Source organism: Theropithecus gelada, chromosome 15 (assembly GCF_003255815.1).
Source record: "Theropithecus gelada isolate Dixy chromosome 15, Tgel_1.0, whole genome shotgun sequence".
Classification (NCBI taxonomy): Eukaryota; Metazoa; Chordata; class Mammalia; order Primates; family Cercopithecidae; genus Theropithecus; species Theropithecus gelada.
The window spans coordinates 4,573,569-4,596,495 of NC_037683.1; the positions used below are offsets into that span (position 1 = coordinate 4,573,569).

The following is a 22,927-nucleotide window of genomic DNA, read 5'->3' on the forward strand; positions in this document are numbered from 1 at the left end:
GCCAAGCTTCAGGCCCCGCTGCCTGCCCCGAGCCCCAGGCCGGGTGCCCTACAGCAAAGCAGCTCTCATGATGGAAAGAGAAATGGCCTAGAGGCTATGGTGACCTGGTCCCGAGAGCCTGCACTGGGCTTCCTGAGCCAGGGAAGCCTCCAGACACTCAGACGCAGCCCTGCCAGAGAGCACATCACCAGGACGCTGGGTCCGGCCTAGCTTTGCAGGCCAGACTGTCAGCTCCTAGCAAGTTCATGGAGGCCTCAGTCGCCCTGCCTGAAGGATGGAGCTGATCACACCCATCTTTACAAATGGGCAGAAAAGGTCGTCAGGCTTGTCGGCAAAGCACCTGGCAGCAGCTGCCTCGGCGAGTGGTGGCTCTTGTCATCCTTGTTGTCACCAACATGGTCACCTGGCGTGGTTCTTCTTCTTCGGGACTGCCCTGTCGGTGGGGTGACAGGGTTTTCAAGATGAAATTTCAGGCTGGTAACCTGAGACCCTGAGGCTCCAGAGGCCGGGAACCCTGGGTTCCAGTTTGTAGAGATAACGGGCCCAGTGCAGGGCAAGGGAGAAGGTACTGTGGCTGAAGAGACCAGCACAAGGCACTGAAGTGGGAATCAGAGTGGCCGGGAGAGAGCGATGCCGAGGCCAGGAGGAGGCGGTGGGCAGGACACGAGGGCCGGCCTCCTGGGCATCCTCCTGGGACTTTGCTGGTCCTCCCAGGTCCGGGGGCCACATGACTGCCTGCATCCCTGGTGAGGAGGGGGCCATCACTGACGGCTGTTGTCCCCTGCTTGTGGAATTCAGGCACCATGTAGAAGCACCAAGGGTGACACTTGGGGGTTCCCCACCTGGCACAGCACCAGGGTGAGCCCTGAGCCAGCACAGGCCTCGGTGGTCAGGGCCTAGGGGCAAGAGTCTGAGCCCTCCTGGGGTCTTCCTTCCCGGGGGATGCCAGGGGCTTCTCTTTCCTCCAGTGTTGGCCCTTTTCGGGGGTGGGATGGGGGGTTGAGAGCTCCACCCTGCATCCCCAGCCGGGACCTGACCTAGAACCACCTGGGACTCAGGAAGAGCAGGGCACCCCCTCTCCCAGCATGCCGGCAGCGGTCCTGCGGCCCGGTAGCATTTCAGGAAGGGTAAAGCAGCCTCCTGGCCGTCGAATATGTCCACGCGCAGGGAGCTGTCAGGGGAGGGGACTGTTGGTTGCGCACCTACAGCCTGCTGGGAAAAATGGACGGGCTCACTGCAGCCCCGAGCCGCTCATTAAACCTGTGTGTGTGTGCGTGTGTGTGCACTGTCCAGGCTCCTGATCTACGGGGAGTACTGCAGCCACATGGAGCACGCCCAGAACACTCTGAACCAGCTCCTGGCCAGCCGGGAGGACTTCAGGCAGAAAGTCGAGGTAAGTCCTGCCAGGCGTTGGCCCTGGCCCTGGCCCTGAGGTTGCAGCTTGGAGGCCGGAGCTCATTAGGTACCAGCCTCTCTCTTGCCCGTTTGTTGGGAAGGTGGTGACGGGGATGGTGATGTAATGGTTTTTTGTAGATTTTTCTTTTTTGCATTGTGTTGGGTTGGGGATGGGGTCGGGTGGAGGTCACCATCCCAGGCCAGGACACAGCGAGACTCCCCATGGAGAAAGGGCCTTGGGACTGAATCTAACTCAGCTGGGGGCTCTGGCTGACCCCAACCCTGGCCTCTGCTGACCCCAGGGAACCTGGGGTAACATTTGCTGGGAACTGTAGGACCACCCACCCTTCGTCCATCCTCACCCCAGGCCCAGGGCGAGTCTCTATCAACTGGGGACTCTGGCTGACCCCGACCCTGGCCTCTGCTGACCCCAGGAAGTCCCGGGTAACATTTGCTGGGAACCGTGGGGCCACCCACCCCTCATGCATCCTCACCCCAGGCCCAGGGCGAGTCTCTATCAACATCTAGTTTCTCACGTGAGCCCCTCCCAACCCCTCATGTTCCCAGCTGGAGTTTCCAGGCTCCATCTGGTCAGTACACCCTGTTTTCTGCGTGGAGCCTGGTGTAGAGCCCTCTGGCTGTAGCAGTGGTGGAGGCAGCGTGGCCCCCCAGTGGAGATGCCCGATGCCCCCCAAGTCCAGACAATGAATGGGGGAACGCCCTGGTTCCTGGGAGTGGCCCCCACAGCTCAGTGCAAGCTGGCGCTCCACCTTGCATCTCCCAGAGGCCAGACCAGAGAGGGGCTGGTCAACGGGGGATGCCCCTGCTGCCCTTCTCCAAAGGACCTGGCCTGGCGGAAGAGTCAAAGCCACATCTAGGCAGGCCCAGCAGGCGCCCGGGGAGGTTTCCTGTAGCATCGCACATGTCTCACTGCGTCCCGGCCTGGCCAGTGCAGACACGGCAGGGTGGGAGAGGTGGCACGCCCCCACCCACGTGTTGTGAAGCCCATCCGTCTGCACACACCGGGTGCATGGACTGGTTCTGGGAGCCTGGCTAGAGAAGAACCAAACGTCTGGGCCCGAGTTCTGGGCTTAGGTCTCCCCTTTCTGTGGGTGGGGATACAGATGGGTAGATTCAGGCTTTCCTCAGGGAGGGCTCTCCCATCACCCCGTCACCCTCCCAGGAGTGCACGCTGAAGGTCCAGGATGGAAAATTTAAACTACAAGACCTGCTGGTGGTCCCCATGCAGAGGGTGCTCAAATACCACCTGCTCTTGAAGGTGAGGCTCTGGGCCCCGGGTGCCTGTGGGGTCATCACTGCCGGAGTCAGATGAGGGCCGGCAGCTTCCAGGGGGTGTGGGATGCAGCCCACAGACAGATTAAGTTGAATATAAACAAATCAGTTCGTGCTTAGCTCATTCTCACTGTTCAATGCGTGTGATGAACGATTATCACAGTAAATATACATAGGAAGACGATTCAAGTCACTACTGAGGTCAGAAAACTGAAGGAGACAGAAAAGCGTCCTCACACCAGGAATAAGAAAGCTACTGTGGGCTGGGCACGGTGGCTCAAGCCTGTAATCCCAGCACTTTGGGAGGCCGAGGCGGGCGGATCACGAGGTCAGGAGATAGAGACCATCCTGGCTGACACGGTGAAACCCCGTCTCTACTAAAAAAAAATACAAAAAACTAGCCGGGCGAGGTGGCAGGCGCCTGTAGTCCCAGCTACTCAGGAGGCTGAGGCAGGAGAATGGCGTAAACCTGGGAGGCGGAGCTTACAGTGAGCTGAGATCGCGCCACTGCACTCCAGCCTGGGCGACAGAGTGAGACTCCGTCTCAAAAAAAAAAAAAAAAAAAGAGAATGCTACTGTGGTTGATCTCTGAGCTTCCTGGTGGCCACAGCAGAAATGGAAATGGAAGGGCTTCAGGAAAGAAGGACCTGGGAGGGAAGGCGGTGGTTCCTGCCAGCCACCTTGTGAGGCCTTTTCCCGTGAACTGCTGCCTCAGTGCCTTGCTTTTTGCTGCCTTCATGTCCCTTCTCACGGTCACTCCCTTCCTTTATCCACAAGATCTGGGAGTGCCCTTCCAAGAAGTGGGGTGTCCCCCTGTGGAGGGGTCACTCTCTGTCCTTTGGTGGTGGGCAGCCAAACCCAGCCTGGGCTGGCAGGTGGGGGGATGGATTTCCTCTGAGGACTTTGTTCTGTGCTCACCCCCTGCACTAGGTAGGGGTCAGGGCAGAGGCCAGGACCTCCAAGTGGTAACACATGACACTCTTCTCCCCGCTCCAGGAGCTTCTGAGCCATTCTGCGGAACGGCCTGAGAGGCAGCAGCTCAAAGAAGCACTGGAAGCTATGCAGGTGAGTGGGTAAACTGAGGCAGGGGAGAAGCCATCGCGTGGCTTAGCACACCGTGCCCGCGTGGTCTTGGACTGGAACTGGGCTCATTAACAAGCCGCGATTGTGACTATAGACATTTTCCTGGGACAGCAGGAGTTGGGGCGGGGCAGGGCAGGGGGTGAGACCCACAGGAGGTGGAGGTGACGGGTGGAGGGCACTGCAGGTCAGGTGCCCCCTCAGGTGTCCCAGGTCCTAACCTCACGTGTCCTACAAGACCTCCCTTGAACCTCCCCTCCCCCTCCTTTCCCCCCAGGCACTCGCCTCCGTTCTGGGCTTTCTGGCCCAGTGCTTCTCACTCCCAGCTCTGAGCCTTCTGCTTCTAAAATGCTACCCCAGGGCCATCTCTCTGCTACCTGCCTGGGGAGCTCCTTCACTCCTGGCTGTTTCAAGGACCCCCACCCCCCACCAAGCCAGCCATGCCTCCCTTTCTCCCCTTGTCCGAGTGAGCTCAGCTCATGTCACTCCCTCGCTCCGAAACCTTCCATGGCTCCCTCTGCCCATGAAGCAGGCATAGGCTCCTCACTCTGGCACTCCAGGCCTGCAGGATACTTGCCCCCAGTGTTGCAGCTGTGTTTACCACAGTTCCAGGCAGATTTGATCCCTCCCAGCCTCCTGCACGTGCCCTGCATTTCCCCGGGTCCGCATGTTGTCTCAGGTGCACCCTCCTCGTCGTCACTTGGCTGCGTCCTGCTCATCCTGCCTTCGCCATGGACAGGACATTTTCCAGGGAGGATCGCCCCTGACTGGGTTCCATCCTCAGGGAACTGGCTTCCCCGTGGGTGGCACTCTTACTTCTGGACACAGTTCATGCCAGCCCCTTCCCAGCCAGGCCTGTGTCCGCCACGGTCACCTGTGTCCCCAGGCCAGGCATGGCACCCGGCATGGGGTAGGTCCCCTCCAGCCGGATCTGGATGGAGGGATGATGGCTCCCCCAGCATCTCCCTCGTGGGGAGCACGGGACACCTCTGCCAACCCCCCTCAGGGCTGCAGTCCTGCCCTCTGATACCTGGCGCCTGCCCTCTGGGCAGCCCCTGGGGCTGTGGGCCCCGTTTCCTTTCCAAGGTACCTCATTTAAGGAGCTCCCCCTGGGCGGGGGCGGATCTGTAATCTGTCTCCATTTATAGCTGCTGTTGGGCCGGGATGGGAGTGGAGACCAGTGCTTGGCCGCCGGTGCTAGGAGGTTCTCTGAGCAGGGCTTGTGCTCTGGGAGAAATTGATTCCCAATCCTGTGGGCACTCATGTGTGGGCACGGGAGGTGGTCCCAGAGACCTTCAGCTCCTGTGGCGCTCGGCTCCACTGGGCAGCGAGCACCCTGAGGAGTGCTCCAGGAAAGCTTCCTGCCGTGACGGGCTGGCAAAACTTTCTTGGTGTCAGCTCTGCTGCCCGCAAGCCGCCCCCTCTCCAACAGCTGCTCTGGCCTGTCTGCTGTGAGCCACGGTGTGTGAGCCAGCGCAGATGTGTCGTCGGGGCCTCTGAGACAGTGACAGCAGGTGCAGTGGGCCGTGCACCCGGGCCCTGAGTGTGGTCTTGCATTTCATACTCTCAGCACTCGGTGTCTGGCTGGCGGGTGGCTCTGAGCCCCTCGATGGGACAGTTTCCCAGGAGTGTAGCTCATGGTGCTGCACAAAGTACTCTGTGACTTGCAGGTGTGCGTCTGCCTTTCTGAGAGCCACCGAACCTCATCATGAGACTTCAGGGCTGGGGGGGATTTTAGAAGTCTTTGGATCGATTTCCAGTTTATCTAGGAAGTCATTCATGCAGCCACTCTGGGAGTCATCACCGTACCTGGGCTTGATTTCCCCTCGGGACTGAGAGCTCACTCCTTGTAAGGCAGTGTCTTTGAGAGTCGGCCGCCGTGCCTCTGTGGCCCTGAGGTTTGTCTCCAGGGGAATTGCGGTTTTAGGTCTGAGCTCCATGAGCTGACTGCAATCCTGCCTCTGTATCAAAGTACAGACATTTCCCTCACCTGCTCATTCATTCGGGCAACTTCCATCTGTTCCTATTTCGTGCCAGGCATTGGGCCAGGTGCACACAGGGGCCACGGTAGTCAGAGTTATAATGTTTCTGCTGTTGGGGTTGGCGGTGGCAGGGCGGGGGTTCTGAGCTCTAGACTCGCCACTGGGGTCCTTGTCTCTGGGAATTTATTCCTCATTTTAAAGGCAAGTGGACAAGAAAACAAAACACCCCTTTCAGACAGTGTGCTGCAACCTCCCCAGGAAGCTCCTCGCTGTGGGGTGGGTGGGGGGCTGACTGTGAAGTCTTCTAGGAACGAGGAAGGGCGGAAGGGATGGGAACCTGCTGACGACCTGGCTCTGGCTCTGGCTCTGCCTGGTCACTTGCATTTTGGGGAATTCCACCCGCTGCTCTGGGTGGGCAGGGCCAGGACCGCCCACGTGGCCGGCTCCCTTGGGTTCCCAAGCGGGCCAGGTCCAGATACTGCGTTTTGTGTCTGGACTCAAGTGGGCACTGCTCCCTGGTGGCCAACGCGGGGATTGCAGCACGGCAGACGGACGCTGGTTTGGGGATGGCCAGACCCATGGAGAGAGGGACTTCCTGACCCCTCATTCTGTCCAGGCTCCAAGGGGAGGCCGTGGCTTGGAGAGGCTGGGGAGGGGGAAGCGTCCCAAGAACGGGGACCTAGGTTAGCCCAAGTCTAGGTGGCTCTTCTGTGGTCTGATGTGGCTCCGACACACAGGGCTGCTTCCCTCTGTTAGGATGTTTAAGAGGGGCCACACGATGGGGTAGAAAGAAGCAGCACCAGCCAGGAGTTTGGGGCTCTTGGCATTGTCACCAACGAGGTGTGGCTCTCGGTCAGTGTGTTCCCTTCCCTGCCTCAGTTTCCTCATCTGTCATGTGGAGGTGATGCTTTTCAGCCGTCCTGTCTCGAGGGCAGCCTCCCCGGCAGGATGGAGGAAGGAGGTCCAGAAACGCCCAGCGCCTGGATGCTGGGTGGGGGGAGGTCCTTGGGGGTTGAGCTCCTGCATGTGTGTGCATGTGTGCACACTCACGCTCACACACACCCTGCACAGCACTGCTTGCTCACACACACAATCAGACACACCCCACCCAGCACAACCTGCTCACATACACACACACACACACACACACACACAGTCACACACCACCCAGCACAACCTGCTCACACACACCCCACCCAGTACAGTCCGCTCACACAGACATGCTCTCACACAATCACTCACACACATACCACAGCACAGCCCACACACACAAACTCACACATGCTCACACACACACACACCCCACCCAGCACAGCTCACACACACACAATCACACACACCCCACGCAGCACAACCCACTCACACACACACACCCCACCCAGTGCAATCCACTCACACACACATGCTCTCACACAATCACTCACATACACACCACAGCACAGCCCACTCACACACACACACACATGCACACCCCTCCATCACAGCTTGCTCACACATATACACCCTTACACACAGTCACACACACCCCCCACCCAGCACAGCTCACTCACACAATCACACACACACACACCCCACCCAGTACAGCTTGCTCTCACACATAGTCACACACACCTCACCCACCCCGCACAGCTTGCTCTCACACACGTGCGCGCGCACACACACACACACTACTCTCACACACACACCTCCCAACCAGCACAGCCCGCTCACCCTCTGCCTCTTGTTTTCAAGGACTTAGCGATGTACATCAATGAAGTTAAACGGGACAAGGAGACCTTGAGGAAAATCAGCGAATTTCAGAGTTCTATAGAAAACTTGGTGAGTGGGTCTGACTCTTCAGGCTAGGGAAGGTTGATGAGGACGGTGCCTATAAAGTCACGTTCACAGCCGCAGTATTGAGTGAGCTCCACGGGCAGCCACACCACAGCTGCCTGTTGAGAGGGTGGTGTCCGGCAGCTTCTGAGTTTGATCTCAGATCACCACCCTAGCATCCACGCTCCCTTGCCCACCACAGCCAACCCAAGTGCCCTGTGCACTGAAGACGGCCTGTGCTTAGGGGGCAGGGGAGGGGATGGGGAGGGGGTGGGGGAGGGACTGTATTCATTGCCCAGCCCCCTTTCTCCCCCGCAGCCTAGACAGAAGATCCCTTCAAGTCCAAGAGGAGAACTGTGGCTCCCAGGGGCAGGAGACGCCCCCTGGTCCCTGGACCCCTGGCCCACCCTCACCTTGACCCTCCCCTCCAGGGGCAATGGACAGGGTTTGGGCCCAGGCTTGGTGGGGCCGGCAGTCGCCTCTGCTCCTCGGACTCCATCAGGCAGGGGTACCACCTCCCGGGACTCTCCCCAGAACCTGGCCCTGCAGAGACCAGGCTTGGGCTGCTGAGTCAGTCACCTCGTCCTGTCTGGGGAGAGGGGATGCACCACCCTGGGAAGCACATTCCCTGGTCTGTGCTGACTGGAGCAGACTTCCCGAGGATCTGCCGTTTCTAACCTGGGATTCTCCGCCTCAGCATTGCTGGCGTTTGGGGCCGGATCATTCTTGGTTGTGGGAGCTGCCCCGTGCATTACGGGATGTGGAGTCGTGTACCTGGCTGCCACCCACCAGATGCCAGTAGCACCCCCACCCCCTCAACTGATGCCAACCAAATATGCCTCTGGACATTGCCAGAAGGTCCTTTGGGTGGCAGTATTACCTCCTGGTTGTGAATCACAAACATTTCACCCTGGTGATTTCACTCGCATGAAGCCGGCAGGGGAAGGTCCCTGATGCCCAGGCCACACCCACCCGGTGCCAGCAGCACGAAGAGAATGCCCTCGGCAAACGTGGGGCACAAAAAAGCACCTGCGATACATTGGCAATGAAAGAGAAAAAAAGAAGCTTCTGAAGGGCATTATGATACTGCCCCCTTCATCTTTCATTTTAGAAATAAATTAAAGTTACAAAAAAAAACTAGCCAGGAGAGGTGGTGGGCGCCTGTAGTCCCAGCTACTCGGGAGGCTGAGGCAGGAGAATGGCCTGAACCTGGGAGGCAGAGCTTGCAGTGAGCCGAGATCCGGCCACTGCACTACAGCCTGGGAGACAGAGTGAGACTCCGTCTCAAAAAAGAGAAAAAAAATAAAGAAAAAATAAATAAAGTGTGTGGGTGCAGAGGAGGCCAAGGACGGCCACACCCCATGCCATCAGCACCTGGTGGGTCCATGCTGCCGTGAGCTCCTGCGCGAGGCATTTGCAAATGCGTACAGTGAGCAGGACGTGAGGAGAAAAGTTCATTTTGTTTTGTTTTTTAAGTTTTTACATAGGAGCAATACTTGTTCATTAAACAACAAGAACAAGCCAGGCACGGTGGCTCATGCCTATAATCCCAGCACTCTTGGAGGCTGTGGTGGGTGCATCACTTGAGGTCAGGAGTTTGAGACCAGCCTAGCCAACGTGGTAAAACCCTGTCTCTACTAAAAGTACAAAAATTAGCCAGGCGTGGTGGCGGGTGCCTGTAATCCCAGCTACTCGGGAGGCTGAGGCAGGAGAATCTCTGGAACCCGGGAGGCAGAGGTTGCAGTGAGCCATGATTGCGCCACTGCACTCCAGCCTGGGTGACGGAGTGGGACTGTCTCAAAAACGTCGACAACAACAAGAATCAAACAGCATGGCCAGCAGGCGCTATGGCCAGCAGGCGCCGAGCGTCCTCATGAGCCAGTCCCTGTACCCGGTCCTGGCTTCGAATCCCATCACCACAGGGAAGGTGGCGAGAGCTGAGATCGGAGGCCTGGAGTAAGTTGACTGAGGCTACGTGGCACCAAAGCTGTCCTTGCAGCCTCTGGGGCTGAGACCTTGGAAGGAAACGCTGAGCCCGTGCCTCGAGCACCTCCCAGGCAGGGCCCTGTTCACGTCTCAAAGCATTTTCCTCCACCTTTTCCTGTCTGCATGGACACTTTGAAAGCCACGCAGGGAACATGTCAAGAGAAACTCTCTCTGAACCAAAAGAGTCAGAGACAAAACCAGACAGACAACGAAAATGAAACCTCAGCGAACCACACAGGGGTCTGAGTCAAAGCCTCACCCTCGGCAGGACCCCGGCCCCACCCGCCCTGCAGTAGATAGGCGCTGTTTGTTTTCTCCCGAACGTGGGTTCTCGGGCTTGGGCGTCTGGCTTTGCCGACCGGGTCCCGCTTGGGGCTCCACACAGTGGCAGCCTGTGAACAGAACCGGCGCCGTCAATCGCCCTTTGTCTCCAGAGCTGAAGGGAGCCCCTTGGCGAGGCTGGCCAGGGAAAGGACAGAAGCTGCCAGGCCCCGTCCCTTCCCAGTTTTCTGCACCCTCCCTCGTCCATCCTGAGCACCAGCTGGGAGCCATGGGGGCTGTTTCCCTTTGTCCCGCCTCTGCTGCCTGTGGGGAGCTCGCTTCGGTGCGCGACAGTCTGCCCTGTCCGTGTGGTCAGGAGAACTGGGCCTGTTCCAGCCCCGGCTGACGGCCCCTCTCCTTCTTCCCAGCAAGTGAAACTGGAGGAATTTGGAAGACCAAAGATTGACGGGGAACTGAAAGTCCGGTCCATAGTCAACCACACCAAGCAGGACAGGTGAGTGGGGCGCGTGCTGTGGGCTGGGTGGCATCCCGCCAGGGTCTGGCTCTCCCTGCCAGGGAGCCGCTCCTAAGTGGCTCTGGAAGCCCGGCCTTCCTGTGGAAAGAGCTGCCTGGTGGTGGCTTGGTGTTGTTCAGTTTTAATTGCTTCCTTCCTTCTCGTCAGCGAGCGGGCGCCACGGCAGTGGGGCTTTTGTGCCTGTGGCGGGCACCAAGCTGGGCTGGGGCAGCCGTCGGTGAGGGCCAGGCCTCCCACTGCCAATGCTCCGCCTCCGGGGACCCAAGACAGGCCTAGAGTGGCTGGATGAGCTCTTTGCCAAATGACTGCCAGAGAGTGTCCAGGCCCACGGTGGCCCAGGCTTGTCCAGGGCCCTCCTTGTGCACCTACTGTGCGCTGGGGCAGGGGTCACAGCAGATCTGGGTCCCGCCCTCTTGAGGCTCCCAGTCCAGTGCGGAACCAACTGGGAGTGGCCGTCAGGGCTCAGTGCTGCACGGGAGGCCCACGTGGGGGAGGTGCAGCAGCCCCTTGAAGGGCTCGTGGCTCAGCCTCAGTCACAAGGGTAGGGAGCCAAGGAAAGCTTCCTGGAGAAGCAGTGTGGGAACAGCCGAGACCTGACCGAGGCTCAGCGTTAGCCTGGTGAGCCAGGTGAGGGCAGGGCTCGCCTGGAGAGGGAGCCGCGTGCCAGAGCCTCAGGCTCAGCTCCTGCTGCCTCCTCGGAGCAGAGCACACAGTGCCGGGGTGCTGACGCCCCGCTGCGCTGCCTGGCCCAGGTACTTGTTCCTGTTTGACAAGGTGGTCATCGTCTGCAAGCGGAAGGGTTACAACTACGAGCTCAAGGAGATCATCGAGCTGCTTTTCCACAAGATGACCGATGACCCCATGAACAACAAGGACATCAAGAAGGTGGGGCCTTCTGGGTCCGCCACCCACTACCCAGGAACGTGGGGGTGGCCTGGAGAGAGGCACTGGGTTCCAGACCCCAAGGGAAGGGGACTCGAAGTCAGCCGCTGATGCTGGCCGGGAGGGTTGGGGTGAGTGTCCTCACCCTGCAGGAAGCCTCCCCTCTGAGTCACTGCCTCGCCATCATGACCCCTGCTCCTCGCCGGGCCCAGCGCCCCCCAGATGGGTGAGTGAGACCAGAATCCCACTCCCACTTCAGTGGGGCGACTGGAGCAGAGGGGAGAGGCCTGCCCAAGGCCTCTAGCGAGGGTGGGGCTTTCAACCTCGGCTTTCCATCTGACCAGCCTGACTCTAGCCCATGTTGTCCCTTGTAGCAAGCAGGCTTTCCTCTCCCGTCCCACCCTGCAGTGCTTGGAGGAGGGCTGTGGGTAGGTCTGGCTGTGACTTGTCCAAGACACTACATGTAGCTGACCGGGGCCTGTGGCTGCTGGGGCGGGGCCAGGGCTGCAGGGGTGGGGCCTGTGGCTGCTAGGGCGGGGCCAGGACTGCAGAGGTGGGCCTGTGGCTGCCAGGGGGTGGGGCCAGGGCTATAGGGGCGGGGCCAAACCTGCTGTGGGGCAGGACCATGGCTACAGGGCTATTGCTGCCTGGCTCTCTGGTTCAGTCCTGCTTCAGCTGAGGCTTTTGCCCATGGCACTTGAGCACCTACCGTGTTCAGCCCTGGTGGGGCAGGGGGCGGGGGGTCAGGAGCCCATGTTCTGAAAGTCCGGGCCCTGGCGTCCAGGGCTGGCAGTGTGGGCCTGGTCCAGACCCAGCGAGTGCAGGCTGGATGAGCCGTTGAGGGTGACCCTCCCTGCCCTGATACCCAAGACAAATAACGGGCCCACGAGTTCCTGCCTCCAGCAGCCAACACTCGGGGAAGAAAGTCCTTTTCCCACTGATCGCCCCACCCCCAACCTGGGCACTGGAGGGTGTCCCACCTGCCAGGGCTCCTGGCGCCCCCACACCGCGGCACCCACCACGGGGCCGGGCTGAGCCTCTCACTGACCATCTCCCCCTTCCTCTCCTCTCCTCATGCTTCCTAGTCTCACGGGAAAATGGTAAGCACCTAGCGCCCAGGTCCTCCCACCTGCCTCAATCATCCCAGCCCGGTGCTGGCACTTCTGCCCAGAGCCAGGGGACCCAGGGACCTGAGGGCCTGGGCTCCTGGTTTTCTTGGTCCTCCGTCCTCCTCTCCCTCTCTCAATGATGAAATGATTTGTATTCATGATGAAAGACCCACAAAGACAGTGTGAAAGGAAAACCCCGTGACCCTCAGTTGCTGGAGCTCGGGCCAGAAGCTGGGGTTTCTCGGTCTCTCTCCAGCTCTCCATCATCCTTTTTGTTTTTCTGTGTTCTCTCCCTCCTCCCTCCCTCTTCCTCCCCTTTTCCTCTCTCTTTCCTTGTGTCTTTCCTCCTCCCATCCCGCTCCGCCCTTCCTCTCTCCATGCCTCCCTTCCTTCCTCTTTCCCGCCATCTTTTCTAACCCAGTGGGCTCCTATTTGCCAAACTCTTTTTTCTGAACCACTTTGACAGCCCTCTGTCCAAGAGCTCGGAGAGATGGCGAGGCCTGTGGGGTGGCCGAAGGGGAGGCAGGGAAGCGGGTAGCTGTGGGTTGCTCAGTGGGGGATGGCTTCGCAGAGGGAGCCCCAGGCCCATGGCTGTTCGCTGCTTTTTTGTTGTTATTGTTCTACTTCAGAGAAGTGAGGTTTTTTTAGCATCACATTTGGGAAGTGAAAGTGGGTGGTCAGGCCTCGTGGAGGGGCCCTGGGTGGGGCCCCGAGCTCATCCTCCCTGGGGTCCTGCCCGCACTGAACATGCATCTACATATCCACTCGGTGGAGCATCCTCGCACACGGGCACAGGCAGGTGTGCAGATCTGCCCATGCACATGTGTGTGCACCCACAGGAGAGCACACACAGCATGGGTGCACACGCATCATACATGTTAGAGCATGTGTGTACCTGCAGGGACAGACACAAGTGTGTGCGCGCACATGCTCACAGGAGCACTGGGTACACTCAGGCACAGGTGCACACACATAGACGCGTGCGGGCACAGATGCACACCCATGCACACAGCACACTCGTATGCATGCACAGGTGAAGGCACAAGCGCATATGTATTCTCACGGGAGGATGCGAGCGCACAGCTATGCATGCATGCATACAGAGACACGTGTGCACATACAGCGTGGGCAAGAGTACAGGTACACACGTGAGAACGTGTTCACACAGGCACGGGCACCCACACGTGCACATACTGCACAGGCAAGAGTACACATGGGCACGTGCCAGGATGTCTGAAGCCGTGTCCGTGGCAAGCATGGCCCCTCTCTCCCGCAGTGGTCCTACGGCTTCTACCTAATTCACCTTCAAGGAAAGCAAGGTTTCCAGTTTTTCTGCAAAACAGAAGATATGAAGAGGAAGTGGATGGAGCAGTTTGAGATGGCCATGTGAGTTCCAGGTGGCAGCCCCCAGGTCCCGTGCAGATCAGTTGTATGGGGGGGCGGAAGCCCAGGTGGATTGTGTCTGTGACTCCTGTCAGACCAGGGGTGGAGGGAGGCAAAGTTGGAATGTCAGGGACACAGACAACCTCCATCACCCCTGGGACGCCAGCCTCCCTTGGTGGCATCCTCTTTAACAATCGATCCAGAGTGAGAGGGCTCTCCCTCTGCCACCGCCTGTCCCAGGCAGGCTCCGCTGTCCTGCTGGAATGAGCCATTCCACCCCGAGCCTGAGCCTGGCACGCCTGGCCCACAGAGCAGTGACCGGCTGGGAGTGGCCATGATGCCAGAGGATTCCTGGTGACCCCAGTCTTCAGGGTCTTACGGGCTGGTGGCTTGACACCTGTTTTTGAAGCCACAGAACTATTTTTCCATGAAATCCAAGAGGTACCCCCAGATATGTGAAACAGAGAAAGGTGATGAGTGGGTTTTGGGAACACGGACCCTGGAGGGCCAGCAGGGTCGTCTGTGCTTGAGCTCTGCGGGCAGGTGCGCTCGCCTCTCTGACCGTTTCCGCTGGTGAAATGGAGAGGGGAAGGCCTGTGTTCCGGACTTCTTGGGAGGATCGAAAGGGAACCACTGGACACAGCGGGGCCGGGGCCTGGCTCGTGGGAATAGATGCAGCCACGTTGTTTGCACCCAGGCTCTGTGAGGGAGGCCTGGGGCATCTCCTCTTCTGCCACTTGCTTTCCCTGGCCTGTAATTTTCTTCCCAACATCCTATTGTGGAGAAGTTCAAGTGTTCATGGAAGCTGAAGCAACATGATGGTGAATAGCCGTCTTCTCACCACGCCGCCGCTGTCCGCGTCACCCCACCCCACCCCACCCCACCCCTGGCCATGCAATAGCGGGTCTGTGTCAAAGTGAATTGCACACCAGTGCAGCCCCGCTACGTACCTCAAGGGGCCCAATATTTGTTTAGCTTCTGAAATTTCAAGCTTACATCCAATGTGGCAAACAAATCTTAAGCATATGTTTGCTGAGTTTTAACAAATGGCCACACCTGCCCACATCCAATCCCAGTCAGGACCTTAGACCACCACCGCCACCTGGAAGGTTCTGTCAGGCCAGTGCAGCAGTGTTAAAGCTTCCTGTCTGACCTGCCTTCTACCAGCAGGGAGTCTGGGTCCCGAGTCTGCCCCGTGTCGGGGGCAGAGCCAGGCTTGGAGTCCAGGCCCTCCCGGATTCTGCACAGCCTTGGTCTGGAGCCCAGCTAGTTCCCAGGATGGCCACATGACGGGGCTCGGGGAATCTGGTGGGTGTAGCGTCTGCTCTCCTTCCCTCCTGTCAGGTCAAACATCAAGCCGGACAAAGCCAATGCCAACCACCACAGTTTCCAGATGTACACGTTTGACAAGACCACCAACTGCAAAGCTTGCAAAATGTTCCTCAGGTAGGAAACCCACTCCTTTAGCCCTCACCTCGATCCACGCCCACCCCAGGTCCCCGAGGGAGCTTAGTGTTCTCTCTGTCCTGTGTTCCCTGTGGGAGGCCCTGAGGGGTTAAGGGAGTATATCCCACAAGAGTCAGGCCCGTGCCAGGCATGGTGGCTCAAGTCCCAGCACTTTGGGAGACTGAGGCAGGCGAATTGCTTGAGCCCAGGAGTTTAATACCAGCCTGGCAACATGGCAAAACTCTGTCTGTACAAAAAGTACAAAAGTCAGCCAGGCGTGTTGGCCTGCACCTATGGCCCCAGCTACTCAGGAGGCTGATGTGGGAGAACTGATTCAGCCCTGGAGATTGAGCCTCCAGTGAGCTGCGATGTCACCACTGTGCTCCAGCCTGGGTGACAGAGTGAGACCCTGTCTCAAAAAAAAAAAGAGGCCCAGCCAAGCCCTTGGAGTTTCAGATCTAGCCAGGGAGCGATTGTCCCTGGGTGCCCGGGATGCTGTGTGGGGCGGGGAGGCAGGCTGGGGTAAGTAGGGGAAAGCAGGTGTCAGGCTGCCTGGTAAAGGAGGGTCCTGGATACTCAGGGCTGTGAGGGATGTGTGTGCTGGGAGGGAGCCAGCCAGGTGAGCCTGGGTGGGAACAAGGGCCTTGACCTTGGCAGAGAGGCGTGAGGAGCCGGCCCCAGCCTCAACCTCACCTCCCGCCCTCCCCTGTGCAGAGGCACCTTCTACCAGGGATACATGTGTACCAAGTGTGGCGTCGGGGCACACAAGGAGTGCCTGGAAGTGATACCTCCCTGCAAGTTTAGTGAGTACCCCCCGAGTCCCTGACTGTGCCCACTCACTTCTGCCCTCTACCACCCAGGTACTGGGCCTCAGGCACCATCTCCCATGGGGCAGGGACCAGATGAGGACACTGGTGCTTATGTGCCCTGGGGCAGACATCTGCCACACGTCACACACTTATCAGTAGACACAGCCGGGATGAATTCCATTCCAAGGCCTCTCTCCTAATGGGTACTCGAGGACCCCTCCCCTCCCCATCTCCTACATCCCCTGCCCCGCTCTGGGAGGAAGCTTCTGGAATCTCCATCCCCAAACCCGGCACAGAACATTCTCGATGGGTGCATGGAGGTTTCTCATCACAGAAACACCGGTCACCCTGGCTTCTCCCGGTGGGTGAGCCTGGCCATCAGTAGCTGTAGCCATGTTAGTAAATGGTTCATACACACACGCACATGCATGTGTACACACATGGCACTTACAGTGGTTCCCTCCTGTTCATGCCCCTCTAGGGTAGCTTGAGGCTCAGGGAGGGGGGAGGGTTGAGCCAGGCTGGCAGTGGGCACAGGCAGAGATGCGCCCTGGAGGCTCCCCTGAAGCATCTTGGGTTGGGGGGCATACATTTGGGGTTGTGCCCAGCTCCGGGCAGCTGGACAGTGGTGCAAAGCCTGAGATGGTTCTCTCCAGAGAGGTTTCAGACATCAGGATGTCACCTCCATCATCAGTCCCAGAAACTGAGGCTTGAAACTTTCGGCAATTTGTCTGCACTTCTTAGCGGAGCTTCCATTCAACAAAGAGCCCCCGGTGGCCCCAGGCCGAGTCTCTGGGTCTTGTCTCCTTGGGCCTCCTGGAAGTGTTTTAAGACAGAAAAACAAGTCAGGCCAGCTTGTCACCCGGAGACACCAGCGCCCGGAATACATTTTGAGCTGGGACTTTAGATCAATAGTTAATTTATCATTTACTGTGAGTGCCAGCCCAGTACCCTACCCCGGGGAGAGGGCAGAAGGTCAGCCCGGACCCCCTTGTCCCCACCACAGGCCCAATGCAGCCCCCCAGCTGTGCGCAGGATCCCGCAGCCCCTGGAGTTAGTACTGGAGGATTCTGCAGGCAGCCTGTGGCCTGAACGCGGGTTTTCAGCTGTGTCCATCCATACTGCCCTCTTGTGGCCGCATGTCCCTCTCCCAGACGACTGGCTGCAGCCACTCAGAACCTTTTTTTTTCTTTTTCTGATTGTAAAAGTAATACATTTACTTACCAAAAATTTGGAGAAAAAGAAAAAAAGAAATGAAATTTTAAAGAAAGCATCACCCGTGAACTTGCTTAGAAATAATGAAAGGCGGTATTTTGGTATATTTCCTGCCAAGTTTTCTTTTTTCTGTGATTTTTCTGTTTTGCCCCCGATTATTAATTACTGATTTTCCATAGAAAATTTGGAAAATTCTCTACAAAAAAAATACAAAAAATTAGCCGGGCGCGGTGGCGGGCTCCTGTAGTCCCAGCTACTCAGGAGGCTGAGGCAGGAGAATGGCGTGAACCTGGGAGGCAGAGCTTGCAGTGAGCCGAGATGGCGCCACTGCACTCCAGCCTGGGTGACAGAGCAAGACTCGGTCTCAAAAAAAAAAAAAAAAAAAAAAAAAGAAAATTTGGAAAATGTAGAGAAGTGTAAAGGAGGAGAGAAAAACTACTCCTGCTATCCCCAGGCAAAGCCAGCTGCCACGAGGCCCCGGGCACTGTCCTGCTTTCTGCGGACGTGCGTGCCCGCCTGCCCCACCTCTGTATGGTTTTCGATTTTTCCTAGTATGTGTAGTTAGGGTTCCACTAGAGAGGCAACTGCAGGCCTTTTGGAAGCCAGCGTTGCCGTCCGCATTCTCCCATGTCCTGGCAGTGCCCTGGCTGGCCCCAGCTCCATCCTCAGGGACCTGGGACTCCCCCAGTGCCTGTGTCCTTGTCCCCCTCCTCATCCCTCTGCCGGGAGACACTGTCCTTGCCACTTGTAGCTATTTTTCCTTTAAGAATGTCCAAGCTGCCTTCCCTCTGGTCCAGGCTTCTACCTTTGCTCTGTGGTTTGGCTCTGGGCAGTGTTCCTTTGACCATTGTAGCTTTCACCTCTGGGCTCTGCCCAGGCTGGTTTAGCTGTTTGCTGCCCATGGGGGCTGAGATGTCCCGGAGAGATACTGGCCTCTCCTGAGAGCCTTTCCTGTGGGAAGCCTTCATCAGGCACAGTCATAGCTGCTGTCTAGCTGGCCCCCCGACCCCTGCCCACTGAGCTGGAACCTGTTCTCCGGTGTCTGTGGATACCTGTCTGTCCAGGGCCGTCTGCACTGTGAGTGCTGGGTGGGGTGGAGGTCATGTCAGCCGTGTGTGTAAGCTGTTGGGCTCCGTGCCTCCTCTGGTGGTGGGTGGCAGCCAGCTTGCCAGATGGCTGGGCCCTAAAGGGTCTTGGGAACATTGGCTCTCCTCCTGACACGCTGAGGTCTTGTGTCCTTGAGCATGTCGGCACCTGGGTGTCTGAGCTGAGGACAGCAAGCAGGTAGCATGCGTACCAGTACCTCCTCATCACTTGCCCCAGCAGGCATCACTAAGCGATTGTGGCAGGTAGCATGATGCCTCCTCATCACTTGCCCCAGCAGGCATCACTAAGCGATTGTGGCAGGTAGCATGATGCCTCCTCATCACTTGCCCCAGCAGGCATCACTAAGCGATTGTGGCAGGTAGCATGCCTACCGATGCCTCCTCATCACTTGCCCCAGCAGGCATCACTAAGCGATTGTGGCAGGTAGCACACCTACCGATGTCTCCTCATCACTTGCCCCAGCAGGCATCACTAAGCGATTGTGGAAATCTCCCCATTGTGTGCCACGTACCACTCAGTGATCCAGGCAGCTGCCGCCATTCAAAAGAGGTGGCCCAGGCGGGACAACCTTTTCGCCGGCTCAGGTCTATTATCCAGTCCAAGTTCTCCCACGGGCCCCCTAAAGCCAGAGCTCAGAATTTGCTGCCAGAAGTAACCGAGAGGCTTTCACAGCCACGAGCTTGGACCTGCGTGTCCATGATCCATGTCCAAAACAGACCACTTTGTAGCTTGGCTCACTTACCATCTTAAGCTTGTCCCAGAGGCTTGGGTCAGTGTGAGTGAGAGCCACACGGGGCCTTGGCATCAGTGGCCTCCCCTCTAACGCCGGACCTGCTTCCTTTCCAGCTTCTCCTGCAGATCTGGTAAGTCCGAAAACTGTTTCCCCTCCCTCTGCTCCCGCCCCCGCCACAGCCCTGTGTGCCCAGAGCCAGAAATACCCAATTGTCTGCCTCTCACCACTCCTGGAGCCACACCGGCTTGGATGAGCCGCTTTCAGTCACAAGAGGCCTCTGCTTTCCTTGGTGGGTGTCAGTAGAGTCCTCCTAGGGGCCCCAGCGATGTCTTCCTATCCTAGCTGCCCCCCCATTCCCTTGCCCACTGGCTGCTCGAGGCTGTGGGTACAGCTCTGGGTCCTGCGTGCCAGCCCTCCTGTCCCCAAGTCCCCCGGTTGGCTCAGAGCCTTCTCTTTAGCTGATGTGGGGATGGAGTCACTTTGGGGGCTTCATGTACCCCTCGAGCTATGAGGTCCACATGAACCAGCCTTCATGGAGGAGGGAAACTTTGTTGTATTTGGCACTGTGTGTCCTAGATGGAGACCGCAAAGCCCAGGCTCAGAGCAGGTGGTCAGGGCAGGCTTCCTGGAGGAGGTGGGGGCTCGTGGTAAGGAGAGGGAGAGGGAAGGGCACAGACCTTCCAGGAGTGGAGGTGCACAGAGGTGGAGTATATTGCCAGGGTGGGAGTCACATAGAGAACAGTGTCCCTCTTCTCCCCTGCTCCTGCCTTGATCCCTCTATCTGGGAACAAGTGGGGACAGGGAGAGGGGAGGTGGGTCAGTGCATTGGCCACAGTCAAGGAGCAGCTTTCTCTTATCACTGTGTTCTGTCCTTGTCCTCACAGGACGCCTCCGGAGCGGGACCAGGTGAGTCATCTGGACTTGGACCCTGTGCTGTCATCCATGTCAGCCGTCACCTGGGAGCTGAGCCAGGGCCTAGGTGTGGGGATGGCCGGGTCTGCCCAGCCACCAGCTGCTCCAGGCTCCTGGATGCCGCCGCCTGGGGCCCCTCCCTCCTGCCTCTCTGGCCTCTGTGGCACCTCCTTGGGAGTTGGCTCTGTTTCTGATAAGGCAGCAACAGGCTGTGGGGACAGGACCCAGCCTGCAGAGGGGCAAGGGTCTTCTAGCCGGGGAGGGGCACAGAGCTGTAGCCAGAGACCTGAGACCAAAAGGCGCTGCCATCTTCCCACCATGTCCTCCATCCCCTTCCTGCCTTGCTGTGGGTTGCTTAATGGAAACATGCTTTTAGACACAGCGTAGAAAGCATCGGGTTATCTGCAAACTTGAGTGCAGTCCAGGCAGTGCTCAGTACAGCCTTACCCTCATTAGCAGAAGACAAAAGATGGAAAACACCGCTGCTGCTGGGACCAGGCAGGAGCTGGGCTGGGAGAGACGTGGGCTCTTTGAGAGCTACAGGGAGGGCTGGGTCGGAGCAAGGCTTGTCTAAGAGCAGCCTCCAGATTCCCCGGGGGCACAGCCAGGATCCCCATTTCAGGCCCAGAGCTCCTCTGTGAGCTCTGTGGCCTTGGGCAAGCTGCTGGGCCTGCTGACCCCTCACCCGTCTCTGACACGAGGGATCCCTCGTCTTCTGCCCCGCACAGCTGCCTGGGGGCCACAGATCTGAAGGGTGTTGGAAGAAAGCACAAAGTGCCATCTGAAAATAAGTTGCTGTTCTGCGATGACCCCTGAATCTGTTTATTGCATGAATAATTTACTTATGACATTTATCAAAAAGACACAAGGCTTATGGGAAGGATTTAGGGAGGGGAGATGCAGGCGCAGGGCTGTGTGTGCTGGGGGAGGCCGAGCTCGGTGATGGGGTGGGCTGCGGGCCGGGGCCAAGTCAGTCACCGAGCGAGCTGCTGAGTCACTGAGTGAGCTGTCCTGTCCTTTGCAGGTCCCAAGATGGTGGCCATGCAGAATTACCATGGCAACCCAGCCCCTCCCGGGAAGCCTGTGCTGACCTTCCAGACAGGCGACGTGCTTGAGCTGCTGAGGGGTGACCCTGAGTCTCCGTGGTGGGAGGTGGGTCCTGGGGCCTGGGAGGGTCAAGAGTCCCCGGCTCTGGCTCCTGCCTGCTCCCTGGGGCAGAAACATAAAGTCCTGCATATCCCAGGCAGAGGCAGAGGGCTGAGAGAGATCACCAGGGAGGAGGAGGCACAGGGTGGCTAGCAAGGCCTCTCCTGCCTCAGTGCCCCTGTTCTGCACCGTGGCATGCGTTCTTGGGAACCGTAGCCTGGTCTTTCTCCGGGTGTTTGCTTTCACATGGTAGGGGATGCAGCGTCCCTTCCCGGGAGAGGCCCTCCTGCCCTGGCACCCAAGCCTTTCTCCATTGGCCCCTGTCCTTCCTGCCTCTGTTGTGTCCCATAGGCCCTCCTCAGGCTTCTGCCCTGGCCACACCATGCCCACCCTCCTCCCCACCCCTACCTCAGTTCAGGTCAGCAACCTTTGCGTGATCGTGGGGTGAATGGGCAGGTTCGCTCCTTCCCCAGGTGGGCACAGATGGCGTCATCGTGATGTGGTTTATGGTTTTGAGCCAGAAATGTGCTTCTCCGTTTCCAAGGCCTACAGAATGGAGACCTTTGTGGGTGTTCATCCCCACCTTCAGCCGATGGCTGGGCTGTAAAGGGTTCTGGGAGCATTTGCTTTTCCTCCTGACACACTGAGACCCCACGTCCTTGAGCATGCTGGCACTGGGGCGTCTGAGCCAGGGACTCAGACACCTGCTCCTGGGCCCCTCTATCAAGCCCCAGTGCTCAAGGGAGCCCCAAGACCCACAGGTCAGCAGAGCACCACAGGACCTTGATGGCATTTAGCCCAGCAAAGCAGCCTCCCGTGGGAGCTGACGTTAGAGCCGAACGTGTATTAATGTTCAGGTTACAATGATGCTGTGGTCATTTTGTCGTGGTCATTATCAGTCCATAGTCGGTGATGAATTTCTTGTGCCAGACCCTACATTCATATAACAGAGGGTTCAGAGGGCGCAAAAGGCCATGTGTGCTGTGCAGAGTCTCAGTCCTGCTCTGTCCCTCCCTGGGTATGAACAGGACTGCCAGCTTCTTGGAGGGCCTTGCAGAGGTGCTTTGCTGATTTACCAGGCCTTAGTGCTCTCATGTCTAGGGTGGGACGCCCGGCACCTCCCTGCCTTAACTGGCTCCCAGGTCAGCTGAGGTTGGGAAGGAAGACGTTGGCTCTCCCATCCTCCAGGACCTGGATTGAGTCCATCTACATGACCCCACACTCCCATAGGCCAGGCTCGGCCCCCTGGTCCTAACCATCTCTTTCCTCTGCCAGGGTCGTCTGGTGCAAACCAGGAAGTCAGGGTATTTCCCCAGCTCATCTGTGAAGCCCTGCCCTGTGGATGGAAGGGTGAGTCCTTTCCCACAGAAGCTTCCGGAGCATGGTGGCCTGGGTGCTGAGGGTTCTGGGAGCTGTCTCCTCACGTGGACATTTTTGGCTTGTTTGGGACGTCCTTGCTAAATTTAGGCTGCTGTGAGCTGCTTCCTGGAGCTGGAGCCCAGAGAGAAGACGGGTGGGGGCTGCGGGGCAGCACGCTGTCCTGTGTATAAAGGGCTCAGCCCGTCGGGTGGCATCTCGTTGTGGTTTTAGAAACACCAAAACGGGCATCTCGGCAGCAGCTGTGATGGGGTGAAGACCAGCCAGCTGCCTTTCACCAGATTTCGGGGACTCTATAAGTTCTCTTGGACTATTATGCAGCCTTAGAAGAAAAAAAAGGCTCCCCTCAACCATATGGATTCAAAGCTAGACTTTATGCTATTTAAAACAAAGGCAATATGGTGTTGCTTTCATCTGAGGGGTATGGAGCAAATTCTCGGCTCTGTGACGAAAGGCAGCAGTCA

The 22,927-nt window shown here is 58.2% G+C and overlaps 1 protein-coding gene across 3 annotated transcripts in view; it reads left to right on the forward strand.

Moving 5' to 3' along the window:
* VAV2 (vav guanine nucleotide exchange factor 2) overlaps positions 1-22,927 on the forward strand; it is a 234,561-nt gene that overhangs the window by 197,044 nt on the left and 14,590 nt on the right. For 2 of the 3 annotated variants that reach the window (XM_025360221.1, XM_025360222.1), the window contains exons 9-21: positions 1,294-1,393; positions 2,579-2,674; positions 3,685-3,753; positions 7,482-7,568; positions 10,238-10,323; positions 11,097-11,229; positions 13,612-13,721; positions 15,063-15,164; positions 15,879-15,967; positions 19,142-19,158; positions 19,913-19,934; positions 20,965-21,092; positions 22,362-22,436. In XM_025360221.1, the coding sequence (XP_025216006.1) occupies positions 1,294-1,393; positions 2,579-2,674; positions 3,685-3,753; positions 7,482-7,568; positions 10,238-10,323; positions 11,097-11,229; positions 13,612-13,721; positions 15,063-15,164; positions 15,879-15,967; positions 19,142-19,158; positions 19,913-19,934; positions 20,965-21,092; positions 22,362-22,436 (1,114 nt within the window). Of the gene's footprint in view, positions 1-1,293; positions 1,394-2,578; positions 2,675-3,684; positions 3,754-7,481; positions 7,569-10,237; positions 10,324-11,096; positions 11,230-12,311; positions 12,327-13,611; positions 13,722-15,062; positions 15,165-15,878; positions 15,968-19,141; positions 19,159-19,912; positions 19,935-20,964; positions 21,093-22,361; positions 22,437-22,927 lie in introns of all 3 variants that reach the window. The other variant, XM_025360220.1, reaches the window with a different exon arrangement.